General features: G+C 31.8%; 1 protein-coding gene across 1 annotated transcript in view; it reads right to left on the bottom strand.

Moving 5' to 3' along the window:
* St8sia4 (ST8 alpha-N-acetyl-neuraminide alpha-2,8-sialyltransferase 4) overlaps positions 1 to 22,490 on the bottom strand; it is a 95,117-nt gene that overhangs the window by 31,958 nt on the left and 40,669 nt on the right. Inside the window, exon 4 of the mRNA XM_076856973.2 lies at positions 16,874 to 17,167. Coding sequence (XP_076713088.1) covers positions 16,874 to 17,167 — 294 coding nt within the window. The remainder of the gene's footprint in view (positions 1 to 16,873; positions 17,168 to 22,490) is intronic.

The raw sequence follows: 22,490 nt of genomic DNA, 5'->3' as shown, positions 1-22,490 counted from the left end.
GTGAAAGTTGAGCTGCTACATTGCACACAGTGTTTTTGTTTCTATTTATAAATGAATCTTAACCTGTATTAACAATTAGTTCAATAAAATCTTAGGGTTGTGAAATTAGAAACTGAATTAAAGGCATAATAATTGATGTGTTTATATATGATATTTTTATAAATATATAAACTGTAATATATATGCATGCACACAAACGTGTACAATTAAATAAATATTATTATCATTATTATTATTAATTTTTATACTAGAGCTAGATCCCAAGTCCCTTAACCTGAGCCATATTTTTTTTTATTTATATTTTTCATTTTAAAACAGGGACTTGTTAAGTTGCTGAGGCTGGCTTTAAATTTGTGAGCCTCTTGCCTCAGCCTTCTAAGCCATTGGGATTATAGGTGTGTGTCACTACACCCAGATAAGACTTATTTTTAAGTGAAAAATTTGTCATAAATTATATCTCATGCTATATATTTAATTGTGATTAAAGGAAATGACAGTGTAATTTTACTTTATCAGATAAGCTGTGATTACTTTTACTAATGTCCTTTTGGATTTCACTTAAAGTTGTTAAGAAATCTAATTTTTCCAATTATGTAAGTAAATGTGTATTTTACTGTGGGAATCAATGTCATAAATAGAAAAATTTAAATCCTGTTAAATTTATCACAAGCATTTATAATAGAGAAAATAGAGTAAATGAATTGTGCTGTCATAAATATTACTAATTATCTCATAATTTTTTACATTTTAGAAAAATGATGAATATTTCAGTAAATAATAACAGGTTTAGAATAAATATCCATCTCTGACAAACACTATGAAATTTGAATGCTATTCAAAAGTATTTAGTCAGACCTAGCTCAATAGTAAAGAATTTAAGTTCTTCTTCTTTAGTCAATAACATTTAGACACTCCACTTTAAGGATTATTATATAAAATGTCCATTATGCATGCTTATATTTAATTAGAATAATAAACCAGAAGAGGCTAATTAAATAAAAGCTATTGATTTGCTTTTATAAATATCACTGTAGTCAGTGCATTTGCATTAGCCAATCTAAACTATGATGACAGATACAATAAAAAGAAACATTCTGATAAATGAGATAGTATTTCTGATAGAGCTCTCTGTGTGATAGAAAGGATTTCATCTAATAAGGCTGAATGTAAGTGGCTTCATTTTTTTCTTCACTCAATACAGACAAAAATTTCCTTTAACTATGTACATATTTGGGTGTACTATAGCTGAAGCTTATTAACATACAAGGTTTGTCAAATTGTCTGCAATTTTGCAATCCAGTTAATATTTTATCATTAACTTGAAACTGGATATGTTGGGAGTATATACACTATGAAAATCAACAAATATGAATTCAGATTTTTTTGTTTACCTAGACAGATCATTGTTAAACAGTCACTAGCACACATTGCCTGAAAGAAACTTCCCATTGGTAAGATGCTGCCTAACTTTCTGCAACTATTTAACATTTGGTTTCTTAAACTGGTGACAAAATATGTGCATTTGAGACCAAGCTATTGCATATATATTCTTACTAAGTCACTTAACTGACTCAAGAATATCTTAATGTGATTATTTTAATATGAAATCTTGATTGATGTTATGCAAAGTCTTCTCTACTTCTATGAGTGTCCGAATCAATTATCATACATGTTTATACCTTTTCCTACTCTTCAAAGGCAGAAGAATGAAACTAAGGGTTAATGATCTGGTGTCAGTGTGGGAGAGACAAAAGGGTACCTGGGTTGTAAAGGACTGGATGGCAATACCCAGGCCACAAAAGAAAGCACAGTTAGCTGTTATTACAAGGAAAGAAAGATCTATTTCAGACAGATTTTCAATTTTAAAATAAATTTTTGCAATTTGGAATTTCTTTTGAAATCTCACTATTTTTAAATGTTGGCATCCAATTTAATTTTTAAAGTTATATGTTCCTAAGTAGGTCAGTAGACTTGAAATAAACTGTGAGTCATTAGTTTGTGACTCCTATTCTATAATCAGAAATAGGAACGGAAATGGCAGTATGGTGTCCTACAAGAGAAATGAGAGAAATTACGGAATTTAAATAAGGACCAATGTTATATTACACAAAGTGGTAACATCAAATAGATGCTGAATAATAACATCATAAAAATTTGTCTTGTTCATAAGTAGTATTCAATTTATAGTTTTGTAATTAGGTCCATACATTAGTAAACTGATTTAAAAAAACATGCTATATTAAATATTAAAAGTTCAACACCACATGTATTTCCTTATTTATTTATGAGAATGCAATTAATTCAATCTGAATTTTTAAAATGAAGTCCCTCCTACCCCCACTGTCTTGTGTTCCAGACAATCAACTCTCAACATTGTAGACACTGAGAATATAAATATATTCTCTGGTACTTCTTCAAATATATCCTTGAGAATATCTGCTTTGAAAAGAATAATAAATATGTATAAGGAAAAACAAAATTATCAATATACAGTGTCAGTATGCCACAAATTCTTTTGCTAACATTATGTGACCCATATTAAACCTTTTAGTAAAATAAAGTAAAACTATTGACAAAGCATGCCCTAAAAACTAAAGTTTTTTTTTCTTTTATTCCTATAACCCTTTACTAACTTTGAATGTGTACAACTTGATATTTAGTTTTAAAATGAATTCCATTTGTTCTTTGGCCAAATACATACATTAAGGTCTCTAATTTTGTTTCAAATTTCAATTAACATAAAATATTTCAAATGTAGATGGTTTGAGTTTTACAAATAATATGGTGCACCATCAATCAATTTTCCAGAAGAGATCTTGATTTTGCTCTGCAGATGTCAGCTGAAAGCCTGAGTAGATAAATGAACTTAAATTAAATGAAATGCTTCCGAACCCAGCTATAGAATTTGTGCTATCTTTTTTAGGGTTGAAAAAAAAATGGAATTCTATTTTAGAATTATTTAAAAACTTAGACTTGCAGTTTGGGCTATAAATCCATAGCTAGATAAGCATTTTTTTTAGTTTTTTTTTTTCCTCTTCTAGTCTGTGAAAAATAATCTTTCTTTTATATTTGTCCATGAAACACAAGCCAGAAACAGCTCCAGATCTGTGATAACTTATAAACTGAAATGCATTCAATTTCTGAATATTACTTTGAAAAAGTAAAATGGCATATAAATCAATACTATTATATTGAAAAATCATATATAAAAAGGAATGATTAAATGGCACAGATATTGTTATACCAATATAACGCTGCACTGTTCTACAGAAGGAGTGCTAGAAAGATAACCTGGAATCAGCAACTCTGGTTGTGCCACTAAATGAGTGTTTATTTTATTCTTGAATGAGTCTGTGCTTTAATAGTGCCCTACATAAAATGAGAAAATTAATAGATTATATAAGAGATCACTGAAATATTTTCATATATATTTATTAGCTATGCATAATATATACCTAATTTTGTACGATAGTTATATCATTTTACTGTTATATATATATATATATATATATATATATATATAATTTTAAAAATATTAATTCCTCATCCTGAACTTTTATATCATATCATATCATATTTGGTCTCACCAGGGAGATAGAGTACACTTGCCTAATACTTGAAATGAAAATCTCCAATGTTTTTCAAATGACTCATCTCAAGTGACTTAGAGTGCTTCAAGAAGTCATAAATTTTCTCTCACCTTTTCAACATTTTTAAACATTTTCTACTTATTTTATGCAGTATTGTAGTGCTTTACTGCTCTCTGAAGTACAATGCAGTTATTTAATCATAAACACACACACACACACACACACACACACACACACACACACATGATCAATTCCAGACTTTCCTTTAGGGTGAAAATGGGGGAATTTGTAAAAGACAATGGAACTAATTTTCAATGTATTGCTATAATGGAATAAAGAACAAGCTATTTAATTTTTTTCTAATATCATCAAACAACAGCTTGGATAGAAAGTCCCCAGTCCACCATATGTATTAACAATTGAAAGGTCCAGAGCATTCAGAGGCATCCAAAATTCCCCCAAGCAGTTCATTTAGTTATGAGTCACAATGCTTGGATAATGCAAAGTCATTTCCTAATATGTGAACCACTGGAGAGGAAGCTGGATGTCAACATTATCTGTTTCTCAGTACAGGCAAAATATCATTTTACTAGTTTTTCATTGGGAAAAATCTCTTTTTTATGTTTCATCTGGAAAAATCCTTTTCCTATTTCTTTCCTCAGCCTATGTTTGCTCATCTAACATTTCAGTCTCCTGGTTACTTAAGGTTATATATATATATATATATATATATATATATATATATATATATATATATATATATTTATCAAAATTTTCTTGTTATGGATATCTTAAAGAATACAACAAATAAAGATAGTTCATTCTTTTTGTTTTGTTCTTTGTTTCTTCTTAGTGTATCCTTTTAATTTTTTTTTCTTTTTGCTTTATTCTCCAGTAAGGGTCCCTTTCCCTGGCTCCCACTTAATCTCTGTGATCACAGTATGCTTCCTCATTATCACACAGGCTGTCACAGTGAGAAACCCAAGAACTTATTTCCTGTGTACACCAAGTTAAATGAGAAAACCAGAGTAAGGGAAATGCCAAATGTACAGTACTTCATAGTAGAAAGAGAAAAGACATTCATAAATCTATTTACAACATACTTTTGTCATCTTGAATTATTTCTTAAAAGGTTAGTCACTGCAGTCATCATATAACTATTTACTCTTATTTTCTTCTAACCTTTGTATCATAAATTTCAGCATGCAGGATTATATAATTTGGATCCTGAATCTTTTTTTTTTCCAATGGGACCTTGACAATAATACCTTTGTATTCAGGTCATAAGGTACTAGAATCATGTTTCATTCTTTCTAAAGAAGACTGTTATGTAATATACAGTTATGACCCAACACAGGAATGGACACCACTGTACATTCTTGGTGTATACTATTAGCTGACCATTAATGCTTCCTGGAATCTCTTCTGTGAATTTCTAATTGGTAACAGCAATATCTCACTGAAGATATACCAAGTGCTTGCCAAATACCTTGGAATACCCATTCCCAAATTATCTTGCAGCTTGGAATATCAGGGTGGGAATTCTGTCACTTGAGTAAGCACAAGTTTTTGTTATCTTCTAGGCAGCTCCTGGCTGAGCCCAGCTCCTGGCATAGAACAGCATTCTATAAATGTTCAGCAAAGGAATGAATGTGCTGTAGCAGAAGTGGGTCTATTCATGTTTCCCAAATGTTGTAGAATTATGTGATTTCAAGTATTTTGTTGCTTCAATAAAAATGTTTTAATGAAAAAATCTGCATTGCATTTTTATCCAATCTGATAAGCAAACCATGTTTTGTGCATTACTAAACTATTTGTATGAATATATTCTGAGCTAATTATTTCCTGTAAAATAATCAGTTTACTAATTTTGATACTGACAACAATTCTGTTCTAGGCATATGTTTCAGAAAAAAATAAAGAAAAAGAAAATATTTGCCAGCTGAACAAACTTAAAAATATTAGCAGCTCTTATTCTTCCTTATAGTGAGAGTTATTAGTAGAGATCTGTGGTTGGATTATTTGATTATAGTATCTATAGGTGACTTCCACAAACTACTTTTTCCCTAAAAAAAAAAAAAAAAAATCTGACGACTAAGAAGAAAAAACAAAAATAAGAATTCTGGTAAAAGTAAGTCATTTCTAATGACTATAGTATTTTCCCAAGTGCTGTTTAGAAACTGGTATTTTGGTGTAAGATTATTGTATCATATTGTAAATATTATATATGTTGCTATAGAACCATTTTGATTAAATCTTTTAGAATTCTACTTTGAGCAATAAGGTTATCAGTGAAGAAAATGCAATTTCAATTCTTTAGCTGCAAATGATAATCTTACTTTAACTAAGATCCACCAGAGAAGATGAAAGAGAAAGAGAAAAGTCGGTTTCTACTAGAATAAATTATCAAAAATATCAATAGCATAGCACAGAATTCCTGGCATTTTATATTTTGTTAATACATAAGAGGTATTTGCATGATTTCTGTAGCTATTAAATGTCATTTGAATTTGTTATTGGTCAAAATATCATTATCTAAAGCTAGGAAGTTCTAAATCTAAACTCAGTTGCTTGTTGATGCAGATTAATTAATTCTGGCAACTTTCACTAACATTGTTTTAAAGACCAAGGAACCTCAGGTAAGAAATGTTACGAACAGAAATCTATACAAGCTATGGTCCTAAGAATATGTAGTTAGTATACTATCTCCTTATGATTTTATTTATTATTTTGCAGAAAGAGATTTCTCACCCTTCCTTCAGTTTATCATCTCTGGGATGACATCAAAGATTTATATTTTCTTCAGGAATGTGCTTTAATGATGGGACAAGTAAAAAAAAAATCTTTTCTTTTATTATGAGAACGATTTGATGCTCACAATGAAAATATATACTGATTAAAACAAAACCAGTTTAGTCTTGGAGAAAAATGTACTAAGAAGGTAGCAATTACCAGCCCAATCTCTCTACTACATACTGCATTGGAGTAGCCACATGGTTACTGAATGATGGTGTGGAGGATAAAAGTGGAAGCAGCATCAAATTCATAAGATATTGACATTTGTCTGATTTTCTCACCAACTAAAGGTATCTAGGAAACAGGTAAACAATACCATTGCTGGAGTAATGAATTCTTTTGTTGAAAACTCATGTGCAAACATAAAAGCAACAAGTGTATGCCCAATACAGAACAATGTTTCCTCTCCTACCACTTTTTGGTACTGAGCTTAACTGTGATGCCTAACTGGAAACCAGCTGCCTAAAGATGCCCAGAGCCCAGGATCACATGTGCAACAGAAGGCAAAGATGATGAAGCTTCATATATTTCCCCCTTCTTGCTCCTAACTGCTCAAAATTGATTAATAGGGACTTTATGATTCCTTTCTTTTAATCCAAATTTGTTGTAAGAATTAGCTATCAGTTATTTACACCTAAAGCATATTTAAGTTGTTTTGTTACCTCTCTCATATATTTGAAGTTTAGGTAGTGATTCTTTTGAGGTCTGAAGAATCCTTCATGACATGTACAATATTCTACTGTATGTCTAATTTATCCAAAATATTGATAACTATAAGGCCACAGCTTCTAAGTTGTAATGGCAAGGACCATTCCCTTGTAATGGCAAGGACCACTCTAAGATATTTTCTCAATGAGAAAAATATCTTAGAATTTTATTTTTATTTTGACCCCACAAGTGACAACCCCAACATAATATCATAGGAAGAAAAATCACTGGATTTTAACAATGACCACTGATCTGAAGAAAATGTATAAGAATTCATATTTTATATAATCTGTTCCATTGAGCAATATTTTCCATATACATACATGTATGTGTGTGTGTGCGTGCGTGTGTGTGTGTGTGTGTGTGTGTATATAAATCATCACATACTATATTTAAGTATCAACTCCAGAAAACCAGTTTAAATCACAAATGCCCTAAGTTGAAGTGAGTGCACAGTTGCCTTTTAAGACACAAACAAAGATTGTCATTTGGTATATTTGTATGGAATGCAGAATAATCCTGGCTGTTGGGCACACACATAGATTAGGGCACTCTCACCAGGGCGTCATATCAGACCTCAGAAGCATGTTTTCTTATCAATGAACCTGGTGTTGACCAAGGCTTCACATTGTGATTATTTTCTTGCCTCGCTGAATGCTTGTCTTCACTTATTTCATCCATGGATTGTGAAAACATAAGGGACTAAATTAAAATTAAAAATATTTTTGTAGCCAAATTCTTCAAGCTTATTTTTGCTACAATGTACTTTTACCCAGATTTTTTAATGGTTTGGAGTAAGGTTTTAGAGGAGAGAGAAAAAGGAGAAACAGAGGTATTTCCTACCTTTTCTCTTTCCAATAAGAAACATGATATGCTGGCATACTGGTCTTTGATACAGGCAACAATAAATAGCTTGTTACCTACATGATAATTCTAGTGTTCTAGCCTCAAGTCTTTTCCCTTATTCTTTTATTTATTACTGGCCTATTAAACTGGCATTACAACTATCAGTAGCCATAATTTGGAAGCTGTGGCCTGAGGTTCTGACCATATTGTCAACCATATCAGGGGCTGATTGACTATGATCAATCACAAGGAAACACCTAATCTAAACTATTTCTGTCAAGCTAAACTACATCTAAATTATTTCTAGGAGACAAGAAACTGTAACTTTTTAAATATTTATGAGATTCCTGATTCAATAACCTTTCTCAGGAACTCAAGTATCTACTCATGCTTGCTGTCTAAAACTGCATTAAATATATTTGCCATTTACTTTAACTTCACAATTAATTATTTTAATATATGTGAAAAGTCTCTGAATAGCTGGACTTACAAACGTTTTATGCAGATTAACTCAATAGAAAATGTTCTTATTGATCAGTCTTCCCCTTTTTTCCTGAAAGGTCAGAGATATAAGGGGATTTCTGAGGTTTACTAAGTATTTTCTGCCACTCATTAGAAAAGTGAGTCTTAAAATCAGAAAGATCATAGAACAAAAGCATATAGTGAATATAACTCATGGTAAGAATTCAAGATTTTTTCCTGTAACTCTTGAATATAGCAGTATAAACTTTTGTCCTACTTGCTAAATTTCAGCCTTGAAATTTTAAAAAAATGTAGTGAAAATCAAGTTCTTTCCCTAGCTAGTGTGTTTGAAGTAATCACTTTCCTCTAGAAAGCACCACGTTAAATTAATATTGTTTAAAAACTGATTCATAGATTAATTAAAAATTAATAGATCAAATAGACTAACTCTGAGCTAAACATCACAGTCTTACTTTATCATAGCTTTGTCCTTTTGAACAACTCTAATCTCCATCCTTTGCACAGATTTCAACATAGCATATTCAGAAAATTTATGCTTTTTATTAGGTTTATGCAGATAGGGATAAATCAGTCTTTGCTCTCATGAAATTTACCCATGGGGAAGAATATGAGCAACAATGACATATTTTGATCACTGCTCTAAGAGAATCATGCATCACTTGTGAAAAGAATATAAGAACAGCCAAGTCAATCTAAGAGAAAGTACAAAGAGTGAGAAATTGTGCCCAGTTGGAAAATACTTTTAAACTGAAATTGAGGAGTGAATAAAAATGATATATGTAGAGAAGGAAGAAACCAATATGCCAGTGTCACAGAGGTGCCCTTCGGCTTTATCATTCCTACAAAGAAATTCTGGTAGCTTTGCAAAGAGTTTTCAACTCAGTGGAGATAACCAACAATTGGAAGGTGTATTGGACAAAGACATACTGCAAGCTGTTGTACAGGAGGAATTCATGTAAAAGTCATATGTATATGAATGTCTTCTCAGATACAAGGTCCTTTACAGGATCACATTCTACAATGGAATTCAAACAAGAGGGATTAGCAGGAAATACTACTGTGTCTGAGGGTAACCAAGTTTGACCCTGTAGGTTAGAATGGCAGAGGGCCAGAGTGTACCTATAGGAGTCCTCTTATTAGGGAAAGAAATACAGTAACAGTGTTTCTGGTACAATATTTTATGCCCTTCGGCATAAAATACCTACTATGTAGTGTCTCAATAGTCAAAAACATTTAACTAGGACACATGCTTTATGAAGAAGTTTTACAGCTGTGTTGCTCATAGGTCAAAATAGAAACTATACGGAAATGTTTTTAGCATAAGGCTAATTTTAAAGCAAGTAAGCCATTTTCAGAAAACACTTGGAGTGAATATTTCCATTTTCAAAGTTGTTTTTAAAATTGCTTTTCCATATGTGTCTTTGAGTTGATTCAATACTCCAAAACAATCTATTTAAATGACTGTAATGAACTCAATTCCCTGAAGTCTACTGATGATACATGTTGGCTTATATTTTCACTAGGGACTCTACTGGGAGAATAGTCTGATTCAAATTCTTCTGCAAGTCCATGGCATTCAAAGAAGTTAGTTTGGCATGGGGAAAACATCTTAATTTAAAACAGAGTTTTACATTGAAAAATGAACTCAACTGAAGTTCTGAGAAATGGTGTTTTTGTGTTAATCATAAAACTGCAAAGAGTTTATCGCTTTAATATCCAAAATATAATGTATTTGTAAAAAATGACATAAAATTAAATGTTCAAATTATGTGCATGTATGTGGAGTATGTAGTATGCAAAATATGTGCATGTAGGTTGAATATGTAGTATGCAAAATATGAATTATTTGTAAACAGTTATATGAAAATTAAGTTTTCTGAGAATCTTCAAAATGTATATATGAACCCCAAATTAGAAAACACCGCTATAGGTAATTATGTGGTAAACAGTATTTCAAATGAAAATTCTTAATTCCATGAAAATATAAGAAAGTTGTACAGTTGATTTGTACAGTTGATTTCATATAATTGAACATTATTTCTGTAGTCATTCAGTTCAACTTGATAAGATTGTAAGATTTTTGAAAGAGTTACATATATTCTCCACAAAAAGATAAAGATATGTGAGCCTTGGGTTCTATCCCCAGCGCCACATACACACAAACACAGAATAAAGTGTGTATTGAATAAATAAGACTTATTTTGAATAAGTAAAATGTATTCAATAAATTTCTATAGAATAAAAATTTAAAAACTAGCTGTGAACTGAATTGAATATGCAGTGAATTATTATGTTTGTTGTAAATCTTTTTTTCTTTTTTTTTGGTGCCTGGTATTGAACTCAGGGACTCTACCACAGAGCCACATGCCCAGTCCTATAATGTATTTTATTTAGAGACAGGGTCTCAGTGAATTGCTCAGTGCCTCACTTTTCCGGAGGCTGGCATTGGACTTGGACTTGTGATCCTCCTGCCTCAACCTCCTGGAGCTGCTGGGCTTACCAGAGTGCGTCACTGTGCCCTGCTGGAAGTCATTCTGGGGAAGATGTTTGTTTGCAAAAATATTGGACATCTTTAAAATCATTATAATGATCATGACATTACAGGACATTGCATGCAGATAGGAATAAATGCTAATCACGTGGAAGTTCTCATTCCAAGTGTTTATCCTGTTTAATACACAGCAGCAGTTTCTCTGTTCAATGATAACATAACCCCTATTATATTAAAACAAATTAATATATATAATGTTGTTACAAACTAGAACAATTATATTAATAGGGGATATGCATGCTTAGGAAATAATTGAGTTAAATATTTCATTTTAATTTATATAATTAATAATAATTAAAATAATTGCCAGGAGCAAAAAGATTCAAATATAAGTGTTTTAACATATTTTTTACAAAACTTATGACAAAGAGATCAAAGTTCAAACCATTTAATCTCTTAAAGTTAAATATTTGATTATAGGCAAAAAAATCCGTCTACATTTATTAAAGTCTTTTTATTTGTGAAATTTTAAAAAATTCTGTAAATGTATTTGTAGATACATATGTGTAAAAGCATATGTGTACATAAACACAGACAACAATAATAGAAAAATATAGTGCAAATCTTAACTATCATTAGCTCAGGGAATTGTAATTGAAAAAGAATTATAACATATAACATTATATATATAATATACACACATATATGTATACAGATATACATATATATGTGTTTATATATTTTTGTTTAGAGTTATTATAATGAGTATACATGAATTTTATGTTTTAAAAAATACTGTTATTGTATTAATTTAATAAAACCACAATTGTATATTTAAGCTCTCTTTCCAGTTAAATGTTTATTACAATAAAATAACATTATACTAAACAGCAACAACCAAAAAAAATAGGGTTTAATATAAGAGTTTATCAAACTGGCTGGTTAAATACAGAAAAGTAAGCAATGGGGTAAACTTTCCATTGTAAAGATTGGGCTGTATCTTTAAGTGTTGAGAAAACAACAAATGAATTTATATAAACAAAGTGAGGAAGAGTACATATGAATATAGTTGTGGAACTACTAGCATAACTACATGTTTACTTTTAAAAATATAGAAATTTAAAATATTCTTATCAGTCTATCCATCTAACTGCTAAAAAATTCTTAAGAAATTAATTCTGATAGTTTGGTAGTACAACTGAGGCTCCACTTTGTGTAATGCTTGCTTTTGTGTTTTGTTTTAACATGTTGCAAATTAGAAAACAAAGAATAATAATTCCACTTTAAAAACTCATAAATATTTGGATATTATAAATAAAATACAGGAAATAAAAAAAATGAGTTTTCATAATGAAATATTTTTTATAATATATTTTGACTTGAAGTATGTTTTCAATAGTAATTTAACATCATATAAAACTGTTTCTATGTTAACAGTTTGTTGTTTTGTTTTGTTTTGTTTGTGATGCTGGGAATTGAACTCAAGACTTACCACTGAGCTACATCTGCAGCCCCAGTTAAAAGTTTTTTAAAGGAGATTTTGAGTTGTACATTGACTATTTTATTATAAATGTACAACATATTCTTTTTGTTGCATGTAAGAGTAATTCTGAAGTTTCAAAGTGCCCTCTGTATTCTTAAATCTTGTAATTATTCATTCTTCACAAAATGCTTTAAAAACCATAGACCACAGGGGGCTTTCAAAGAAGATTCTATAAAAAGGTTCTAATCGAGCATGGATTTAATGTATTCTCTTAAACTCGTGAATATATATTTTATTTGTGTCCATTAAATTAAACTTTCACTATTTTTCAAGACTGTTCTTAAATCACAAATTATCTATATAGTTTTCCTCCTGTTTCCCTTAATATGACTTTCAAAGAATTATACATTTAATCTTAATCCAATAATGCCATTACACGTTATGGTTTCATTTTTAGAGCTTTAAAAAAATAAAATGAGTGTTTAAAGTTAGTAAGCATTTGCAATTTTCAGAGGAAAAAGTTGAAATAATGAAACTGGACCATGTGACAATAACCTAAATGATCCTTGTTGTGTTTGGGAATCTTGATGTTCATTATCACCTAAACTTTCCACTTGCAGTTGCAGTACTTGGAAAGGTCTTGACATTCAAGCACTGTCATCATGCCCACCCTGAAATGCGTGAGTTGGTATTCTAACCTTTCATGAGAATCAAAAAAACTCCCAGTAATCAACAGAGGATATGAAACTTTTTCTTAACAGTATTAACCACAAGGCTTCAGAGTGATAAATCAAGAGATATGAAACAAATACTTAAAAAAAAAAAAAAACAGTCTAATGGGAGTTCGCCCTTGCTTTCATTTAATCTAAATTTTCTTTTTCATTGGTGTTCACACGTCCTATGATTTTTTAGAGTTCTAATAGCTTTGTAGCATACACATATTACATTGAAATACTACCTTGTATGCATAAATGTATTAGTTTCAATAATTTCATAAATAAAATAGCCTCTCACACACACATATGTACTTAATTCTATCTCATTTGAAAAGGGATAGGCCACTATGGAGCTACTTTTAAACATTAGGTTATCCTTCAGAACTCTATCCCTTCACTTTAAGGAAGGGTATGTAGATATAAGAGGAAGAAAGTAGTGGAATGAGTTCTTTTTTTATTTATATATGACAGTGGAATGCATTATAATTCTTATTATACATATAGAGCACAATTTTTCTTATCTCTGGTTGTATACAAAGTATATTCACACCAATTTGTGTCTTCATACATGTACTTTGAATAATAATCATCACATTCCATCATCACTTATGACTCCATGCCCCCTCCCTTCCCCTGCAACACCTCTGCCCTATCTAGAGTTCATCTATTCCTCCCATATTCCCTCTCTTTATCCCACTATGAATCAGTCTCCTCATATCAAAGAAAATATTTGGCATTTGTTTTTTTGGGATTGGCTAATTTCACTTAGCATTATCTTCTCTAACTCCATCCATTTACCTACAAATGTTTTTTTTTCTGGAGAATTCAAAATAAGACTGGTCAGAGGTGGGGTTGTGGCTCAGTGGTAAAGTGCTTGCCTAGCACACATGAGGCACTGGGTTTTATCCGAAGCACCACATTAAATATAATAATAATAATAATAATAATAAGAAGAAGAAGAAGAAGAAGAAGAAGAAGAAGAAGAAGTAGAAGTAGAAGAAGAAGAACAAGTAGTAGTCTGTTCAAAAAAACTAAACAAAGTAATCAAAACAAAGCATTCCATTAACTTCACCAGTAGTCAGAGTCTGACACTATTTTTATCTGGGATACAACACTAAAGGATCAGCACTGTACTTTATATGTAAATGATTATGGAAGAAAAGAAGATAACACAAAGCATAAAAGAAGAGTATTGAAAAATTACTCAAAGAATCCCCAAGTTTTACTGTTCAAAATGTCTAAGCCAGGTGTGGTGGGATGTGCCTGTATGCCAGGTACTCCATTGGCTTAGGCACAGGAGTTCAAGGGGAGCTTGGACAACATACACTCTTTCTCAAAAAAAGCAAAGCCAAGCAAAGAAAAACAAAACATCTGTAAAAGCCTATATAAATTCACTGTTCATCATTATTAATTCTACCTGGATCTTACTTTATTGAAAGTACACTATTTCAACCATGTCTCTGATTTCATGTTTAATTGCTTTTTTAAATTTTTATTTTTGAATTGTGAAACATTAACCGGAATCTAGCAAACTAAAATATTAATTCAGCATACTGTTAAAATATTTACTTTGTTTTCCATGGTTAGGGGTTACTTACTCGTAGCATTTGTTTTTAAACTTATGCATCTGTCTCTGTAATGTGTGTTTCTAAAATTGAAAAGTAATTTCTCCAAGTTTGTTTTCAGAACCAAATAATACTCAACTTTGTCATCTCAAAAAAGTGAGAGGTGGGAGGGAAAGGGAGAGAGAAGGGAAATTGCATGTAAATGGAAGGAGACCCTCAGGGGTATACAAAATTACATACAAGAGGAAGTGAGGGGAAAGGAGGGAAAATATAAGGGGGAGAAATGAATTACAGTAGAGGGGGTAGAGAAAGAAGAGGGGAGGGGAGGGGGGAGGGGGGATAGCGGAGGATGGGAAAGGCAGCAGAATACAACAGACTCCAGAATGGCAATATGTAAATCAATGTGCAACTGATGTGATTCTGCAATCTGTATATGGGGTAAAAATGGGAGTTCATATCCCACTTGAATCAAAGTGTGAATTATGATATATCAAAAACTATGTAATGTTTTGAACAACCTACAATAAAAATCAATTAAAAAAAAAAAATGGAGAGAAATTAAAAAAAAAAAAAAAAAAAAAGTGTTCTTAATACATGCACTTGTAAAGTTGCTCTTTGATAAGAATATATCATATTTAGAGTCAAATTTTAAATATAAAATATTTTAATTTAAAAAATGACAGTTACTTGTCCTCCAAATGTACACATTCTATCTTATTTTGTTGAAATTTTCAAACACAAAGATATGAATGTTGAATAACCATGATCTAATTATAAGAATGGACTTTAACTGTGTGAAGTATAATACAATACAAAACATTATCTGCAGGTTTAATCAGGAAAGGGAAAATCCTTGCAGGAAAGGACCTCAATACCAAAACAAATAAAACAAAACACCTTAGCCTCCTGTCTATTACAGTACATAAAGGAAGTTATTTTTAACTATGGGCTTGGAACACTGTCTTTTTTAGGAATTCTATCTATTGTATTTAATCGATCCCCTGAACCTGTCATGCTCAGTGCTTCTGTACTACATCTCCATTAACCTATGAGTAAAATAATCAAAAAGGTTAGTTGGCCTTTGCACTTTTAGTGTTTTACTTCTCTTAAAAGAATCTGCAGTTACAAGTGTACCTTCTCAAATTGATACTGTTTATACAGGATAAAACTAATTCCCTGCCCAACCATATTCCCACTTAGTTTTCCAACTTCATATTCCAATTCTCCACAATGGACTCCATTTTTCCATACCTTTACTGTGCACCTAATCATTTCCTTGTGTCAGTTTCCCCTAATGAGGCAATGATATTTCCTTCTGTTTGGTTCCCTCTCTCACTTTCACTTTCTCCTTTTTTTTTTTTTTTTTCCCAACAATGCTATGCTGTTTTTAAAGTTCAGTTCAAAATGCTAAGCCCACTAGAGGGACAATTCACCCCTTTACTTTAATGCTAGAATTGTATACACCTCTGTTTCTACCATGAAGCCTATGCATCTAAGCAGTGAGATCCTCACTTTTGTGCTGACAGTATCTGACACTCAGCATACATACATTCAGTAAATAAACATAACGCTTATCTGCTTATGGGTTTTATGACTGAATTTGGCCTTCTGGTCACTTGTCACTTCTAAGCAAGAGATCATTTCTTATACTTTTTCCTTGAGAGTAAAAAGCCTATGATAATAAAAGGGAAATGTTGACTTAATTCATGAAGTTGGCATCTGTGACTTTGGGGTGAAGTGTTAAGCCGTATCTCAGTTAGTCTTTTCTCTCAGTAGTAGGCCTCTTGGCTACAGATGGGACTTAATTGCTCCTTAAATATGTTTAACATTTATGTTTCGACAATATTACCCACTAGTCATTTAGCACTTCTGTTGTAGCTTTGTTATCCTAAACTCATCAATTTTACTATGAATTCTTATTACTCTAGCTCAGAAAAATATAAAAATCAGTAGTTTGTTCATGAGTAGACATAAATAAGTGCCAGGTTCAACAGCTTGCTTTTATGAGAAAAGGATGAGTTAAAATAGTAAGTACACAGACAAAAAATCATGATTGTGAACAGGGTAACCGTTATAAAATAATGGAAACATATATTAATTTGGAGATTTTACTGAGTCTCCTTCCTGTCTAGCAAAAATGTTTAGTTATGTGTTCCATTGTGCCAAGGACAGACTAGTCCTTTCCAGTCACTTACCCTCTGACAGCGTGAATAAGTCTCAATGATGGATAGGCAGTTCGCACTTTCAGTTTATTCTTAAGGATTAATGCATTAACCCATTCCACATGCTTCTCTCCTCCTTTGACCATGAAAGCAGGAATCCAAAGGACACTGTCATTCAGCATGGAAAGTCTATGCACAAATTTTTCTCTGTCACTCTCATTCCGAAAGCCTCCAAATGCTCTTTGGACAACTGATGGATTCATGGTAATAAAATCTGATTTAGTTCCCACATCTGCAGCAAACTCCACCACAGGAGCTAGGTTACACCTGAAGAGGAAAAAAAATCATGGACAAATGACAAATAAATATGAAACATTCACTCATAAAATGACATACATGAAAAGAAGAATGAGGAACAAGCATGTTATTTTTTTTTCTTTTCCTCTTCTTTTTTCAACAGGTGAAGGAAAAATTCCAAAGATAATCTGCCCGGTAAAATTATGTTTTCAGTAAGTCACCATACTTTCAAAAATATTGCTACCAATAAGCATGTACACTACCATTATAAGACTCAAATTGCCACTTGTATTCAGTCTGTTGTCTAAGAATATTTTTACTGTTATTTTCATTACACTATGATAGAATTCACAGTAAGTGAATTTATGATGACAAATTCACTATGGCTCTGTTGCCATGCAGTAGGAAATATAATCCATATGCTGTTTGGGTAAGTACGTAAAACACATTGGACTTGGTATCTCAATTTGTATGGCTTGTCAAGCTTATGTCTTTTCAACAACTTCATATATATAACTGAATGAATTCAACTTCTGTATGCTCTGAGTTAAAGGGAATAGTACAATTCCTTACAGAATTTTGCACAAACATATTTGTCATCTGTGGGTCAAGTGGGGAAGAAAAGAAAAGAAAAATGTAGACATAATATTTATTAAGTCTTTCTGATATTTGAAGTAAAAACAAAAAACAACAACAACAACAACAAACAAACAAAAAAAAAACCCTTTGATGTAAGGTCAAGTATCCTCCATTAGGTTTCTTTTGAGGACACCTTAAAGGTACCTTCTTTCCCTGTTAGGACTTCTTCATCCCTAGGAAATGTTCAAGTTAGAAAGAGAAAGAACTTGTGGTTCTGAGCCAAAAGGTCTTGAAAAGTGCCTGACCTGATTTTATTCATGTAACTAGGTTCTATTCTTGTATAGGTTCTATTCTTTGGAAAGCACCTTGAATGTCTATAATTCATTTGTGATGCTTTCTTGATTCCATCATATTAATTTTGGGATATTTGATGTAAACTATAGCCTTTTAAAAACTCACTATGTTTAATCTGCTAAAAACGCAGGCTAAAATCAAATGATGAATGAAAAACTAGATTTTTAACAAACATGAATTTACTAAGAAAAAATTCATTTGAATTTTTTCAATCTAAATCATCACAAAATATAAACATACCCCTCACACACACACCCACATGCATACACATGCATAAATAGAACTTCTCTCCCCCACCCCCTTTCCTTTTATCAACCTTTCAAGGGAAAGAAACATTAATAGATTTTCTTTTTCAGTATTTTTATAGATTTGATTTCATTATGAAAGCATCTCACATTTCTCTTTCTCATATATTGTACTGCGTTAATTACATTTTTCCAACAGCTAAATTTTAATTAAAAATTAAGCATGTGTTTTATTAAAAACATTGTCTTGTATATTGTTCTTATATCTCTTAATTAATACATTTTATTTTTTCCCAGATCTTGTATAACACTTAGCTATTGAACAAATCTCTTTCATCTCCCACTGTTAAGAAAATTCTACAGTGAGCTATTAAAAGAGAAAAATGTTAATGTCAAGATATTATCTGCAAATTATAGATTAATTATTATCTTTCAATTTATATGTCTTTATACCCACTATATCGTATGACAGATTATTTGCTTTCACCACTACTTGAGATTGGATATTGTTCATTTCCATCCTGATAATGATATTAGAAATAGGACTGCCCAGAAAAATAATTGTTACCCATGAACAGACACCAAAGTGAACATTCTATTGTGAATTTCATAGGAGATTAAGATTTTGTATTTTTGAAGTTCTAAAAAAATGTGCTGCACACAAAAGTTAAAAAATCTAAAATTTTAATCAAATTGATTATAACATGAATTTGGATACTGTGTAGGGAGGTGTATTCTGAATATCATTATTGCAGTCACTTCTCATTTTTGATGTAAAATGTCAAGAACACTTGTTAACATTACAGTTAGCATGTTCCTGCCAGGGGAGATGACAGCATACATATTTTTCTGCTACACAGCAATGCTTAGCAATTGCTTTCAGAGGGTGCTCACTGTAGAAAAACAGTATCTAAACTCTACTTTCTCCATAACATAAAAGTAATTAGAGCAACCCCATTGAAGAGAATAAAAATTATATTCTGTTGAATATTGTTAAGAAAAACCTTACTTAAGTACATTATATTTTTAGTTGTTTTTCCTCACCTCATGCTTAAACACCCTATGTCTTAGGCCATGTTTGTCAACACCTACTCTTTCAAGATTGATTACATATATTTCTGACACATGTTTGTCTGGGCATACATCTTCTAAGAAGTGACAAAATGTTCATCAATTAGAGCTGAGGGCTAAACTCAGGTGCTTTTCACTTTGGAAACAAAAGGAAGTTTATCAAATATTTTTGGTGAACAGGATTGATCTAGGAGACAAATACATTAGATGCAACTAAACAATGATAAATGAGTTTAATGACAAGGAGGAGAAACTGGATATCAAATGGTATTAAAGCCATGCTTATATACATAGGACATGGAGCAGAGGGGATTTGAGCAAGCCAAATCAGGTCTTGTGAGTTATGGTAACTGAGGTATGGAAAACAGAAAGACAGTGACAAATCATACAGTATACACTGTGCCAGCTCTGGGAGTCCACTTGTCATGTTCGTGGGAAGGAGTATGTGTAATTTCTCACTGGAAAGAAAGAGTAATACCCCGGTCCACATGTGGCCAGTAAATTGCTCTGTGGTTGAGTCAGATATTTTGTCATAAAATTAGCTGAATGTCACATAATCAAGGGAAAGAACTCAAGAAAGCCAAAATAAACAACCAGCTGTGCTGTACTCGGCAGTTCAGTAAACTCAAGAACTAGAGAACATTACTTGGAGCAATATTGCTGATTCAGTAAGATTCTAAATGCATTCTCAATCTCAACGCTTTCATCTTTTTAAAAATTTTAGAGGTTATAATATTCAAAAGTAACTGAAATGTTTCTCAAGGATTTATGAAGTGATACATGATTACTCATATTAATGTTAACCTCATAAAATAGATGAGTGTCTAGTTTTTAAATGGTGGATTTTTGTGATCCAGAGCTGCTGAGTGCATTTAATAGACTCAAGTTCTATTGTCTTCAGCCAAATCAATTGTTTTTTGTACTGTCAAAGTATTTGACAAATCAGAATCAGGATAATGTACATGCAAAATTAGATGTGGTGAGCAAACCTTCTACTTATTCTAAACTGTTCAGGACTCCATTTATTGAGGTTGATTTCTCAATGTTGATTAATTGCTCACAAGAACAAAGCTAGGTCCCCTTGTATTCTAGACCTCCGGAATTTTCTTCTGCACACACCATAGCATATCACGCTGCATATCATCACTTCTCAGCATTCTTTACATGCAGAAATGAAGACATTTCCTTTAAATTTAAGGCAATATACCACACTTATTTTAAAATTCATGTGGAAAGTAATGTTTACTTCATGTACAGATACTACAAGATCATAGAATTTCCTTACAAAAAAAGTTTCTAGGATTTGTCAATGTTCTCTGCATTTCTCTTAAGTTACAATTCCAAGGTCTAAGCAAGTAGGAGGTCTCTCTTTTATTTAGGTAACAGCCATGCACAGTTCATTGTGCATGACACTAGGTGGATAGAATGCCTTTTCTAGTTATTTTGTAATTCATGCTACTTTACAAAGACAGAAATCCGTCCCAAGATATTCCTAATACTAAGATAAGGTTCATTCATTTAGTCATCTGCTTATTCATTCTATGGTATGTTTCACATATTTTTGAACTAGTTACCAAGTTTCTGATGTAAAGTATAAATGGTATACTGAAAATTTTGGAATTTGTACATTCTTACATATTCAATGTAGATTAAATTAAATTAGAAGAAAACAATTCTAAGTGGGTTACACCCACTTTTTGGTTAATATTCAGACAAGTCCTAACCACATAATTAACATATTTCCTTTTTCCTCTTTTGGCCAATCCGCTGTGTCTTTCCTTGTACTAACACTGAAATCTTTCAACCTAAACTATCATTATCAATGGGACCACATTTGCCAGTACACTGGAAAATAGGAGAGTCTCTTCTATTCACAGAGGAAACTTCTGGAAGCTTACTCTATTCTTGCTTCTTGGCTTCAAGAGCCAAGAGAATAATCTCTGTTACTTTTTTTTTTTTTAAGCTTTATGGTTACACACTCAGAAAAGAAGTTGGAATATGCAATCTGTTCATCTCTGACTTCTTGAGGTGAAAGGTAGTAGGGCTCCAATCATCCTGAAACCAACCATTTTTGGATGAGGTCAGGAATAGAATTATCTATATATTTAAGGATGAACTGCAGTAAAGGTGATTAGGAAACATGCCCAAGGGCATGGAGATTATGAAAGAAAAGGACAATCAGGTTTGGAATGGCTCCAGGACTGGAGTTTTAACTGGCTTTGTTTGTACATATGATTTCTTTCGAAATGAGGGAAAATGTCTATATAGCCATCTTCACACAAACCTTCATATAGAAGAAAGTCTGCTTTGTCTTTCTTACCTAGGTTTTAGTCTCAAACACCCCACATTACAGCAAGGCCATGTTATACTAGGCCATTCTGTCATGACTATCCCCAATTCTAAACAGTTACTAAACAAAGGGTTTTAAATACCTACAATATTAGATTAATGTCTGTACATCAGATCTTTTGATGGAATAGGTCATCAGAATGTTAAATAACTACTTGATAAGACTGTTTGACACATAAAGAATAGGAATAGAAGTTGATTTACATGTGGTCTGGCATTAGGTAGTAAACAAATTACAAGAAATAAAGATGCAAATCATGTTGAAGATTTACATTCTCAGTATACCAGATGAACAGGGACACACACACACACACACACACCATATATTATGACTGCTTAAACATTGATAAAATCCTCAGTGTTATAATTGAATACAAGCACCACGATTTGTGAAAATAATGATGTGACTTAACAGAAGAGGAAATTTTCCACAAACCCAGGTTTATTTACATTACAGGCAAGGGTGGGAAGAATACTGTCAGATAATTTCTAGGGAAATCCACAGAATGAAAAAAAGTCAAACTCATTTTACAAAACAGATCTTGTGCTGAGAAATATGTCAGACTATGTCATTACAGACTTTGGTCAAAACAGAAGTGGAATTAATGGTCAAATACACTACAGCAGCAAAGTCACTTAGATTCAGTGACTCCCAGGGGAGTGGGAAATGGGGGGAAGTATACCATTAAGTGGTATAAGGTGTTTAAATCAAATAAAAGTGTTAAATATACACTTAGAATTTATCCAATCTTGAG

Source organism: Callospermophilus lateralis, chromosome 5 (assembly GCF_048772815.1).
Source record: "Callospermophilus lateralis isolate mCalLat2 chromosome 5, mCalLat2.hap1, whole genome shotgun sequence".
NCBI classification, from domain to species: Eukaryota; Metazoa; Chordata; class Mammalia; order Rodentia; family Sciuridae; genus Callospermophilus; species Callospermophilus lateralis.
The sequence above is the reverse complement of the archived record's forward strand: the minus strand, read 5'-3'. Positions and strand labels throughout refer to the sequence as shown.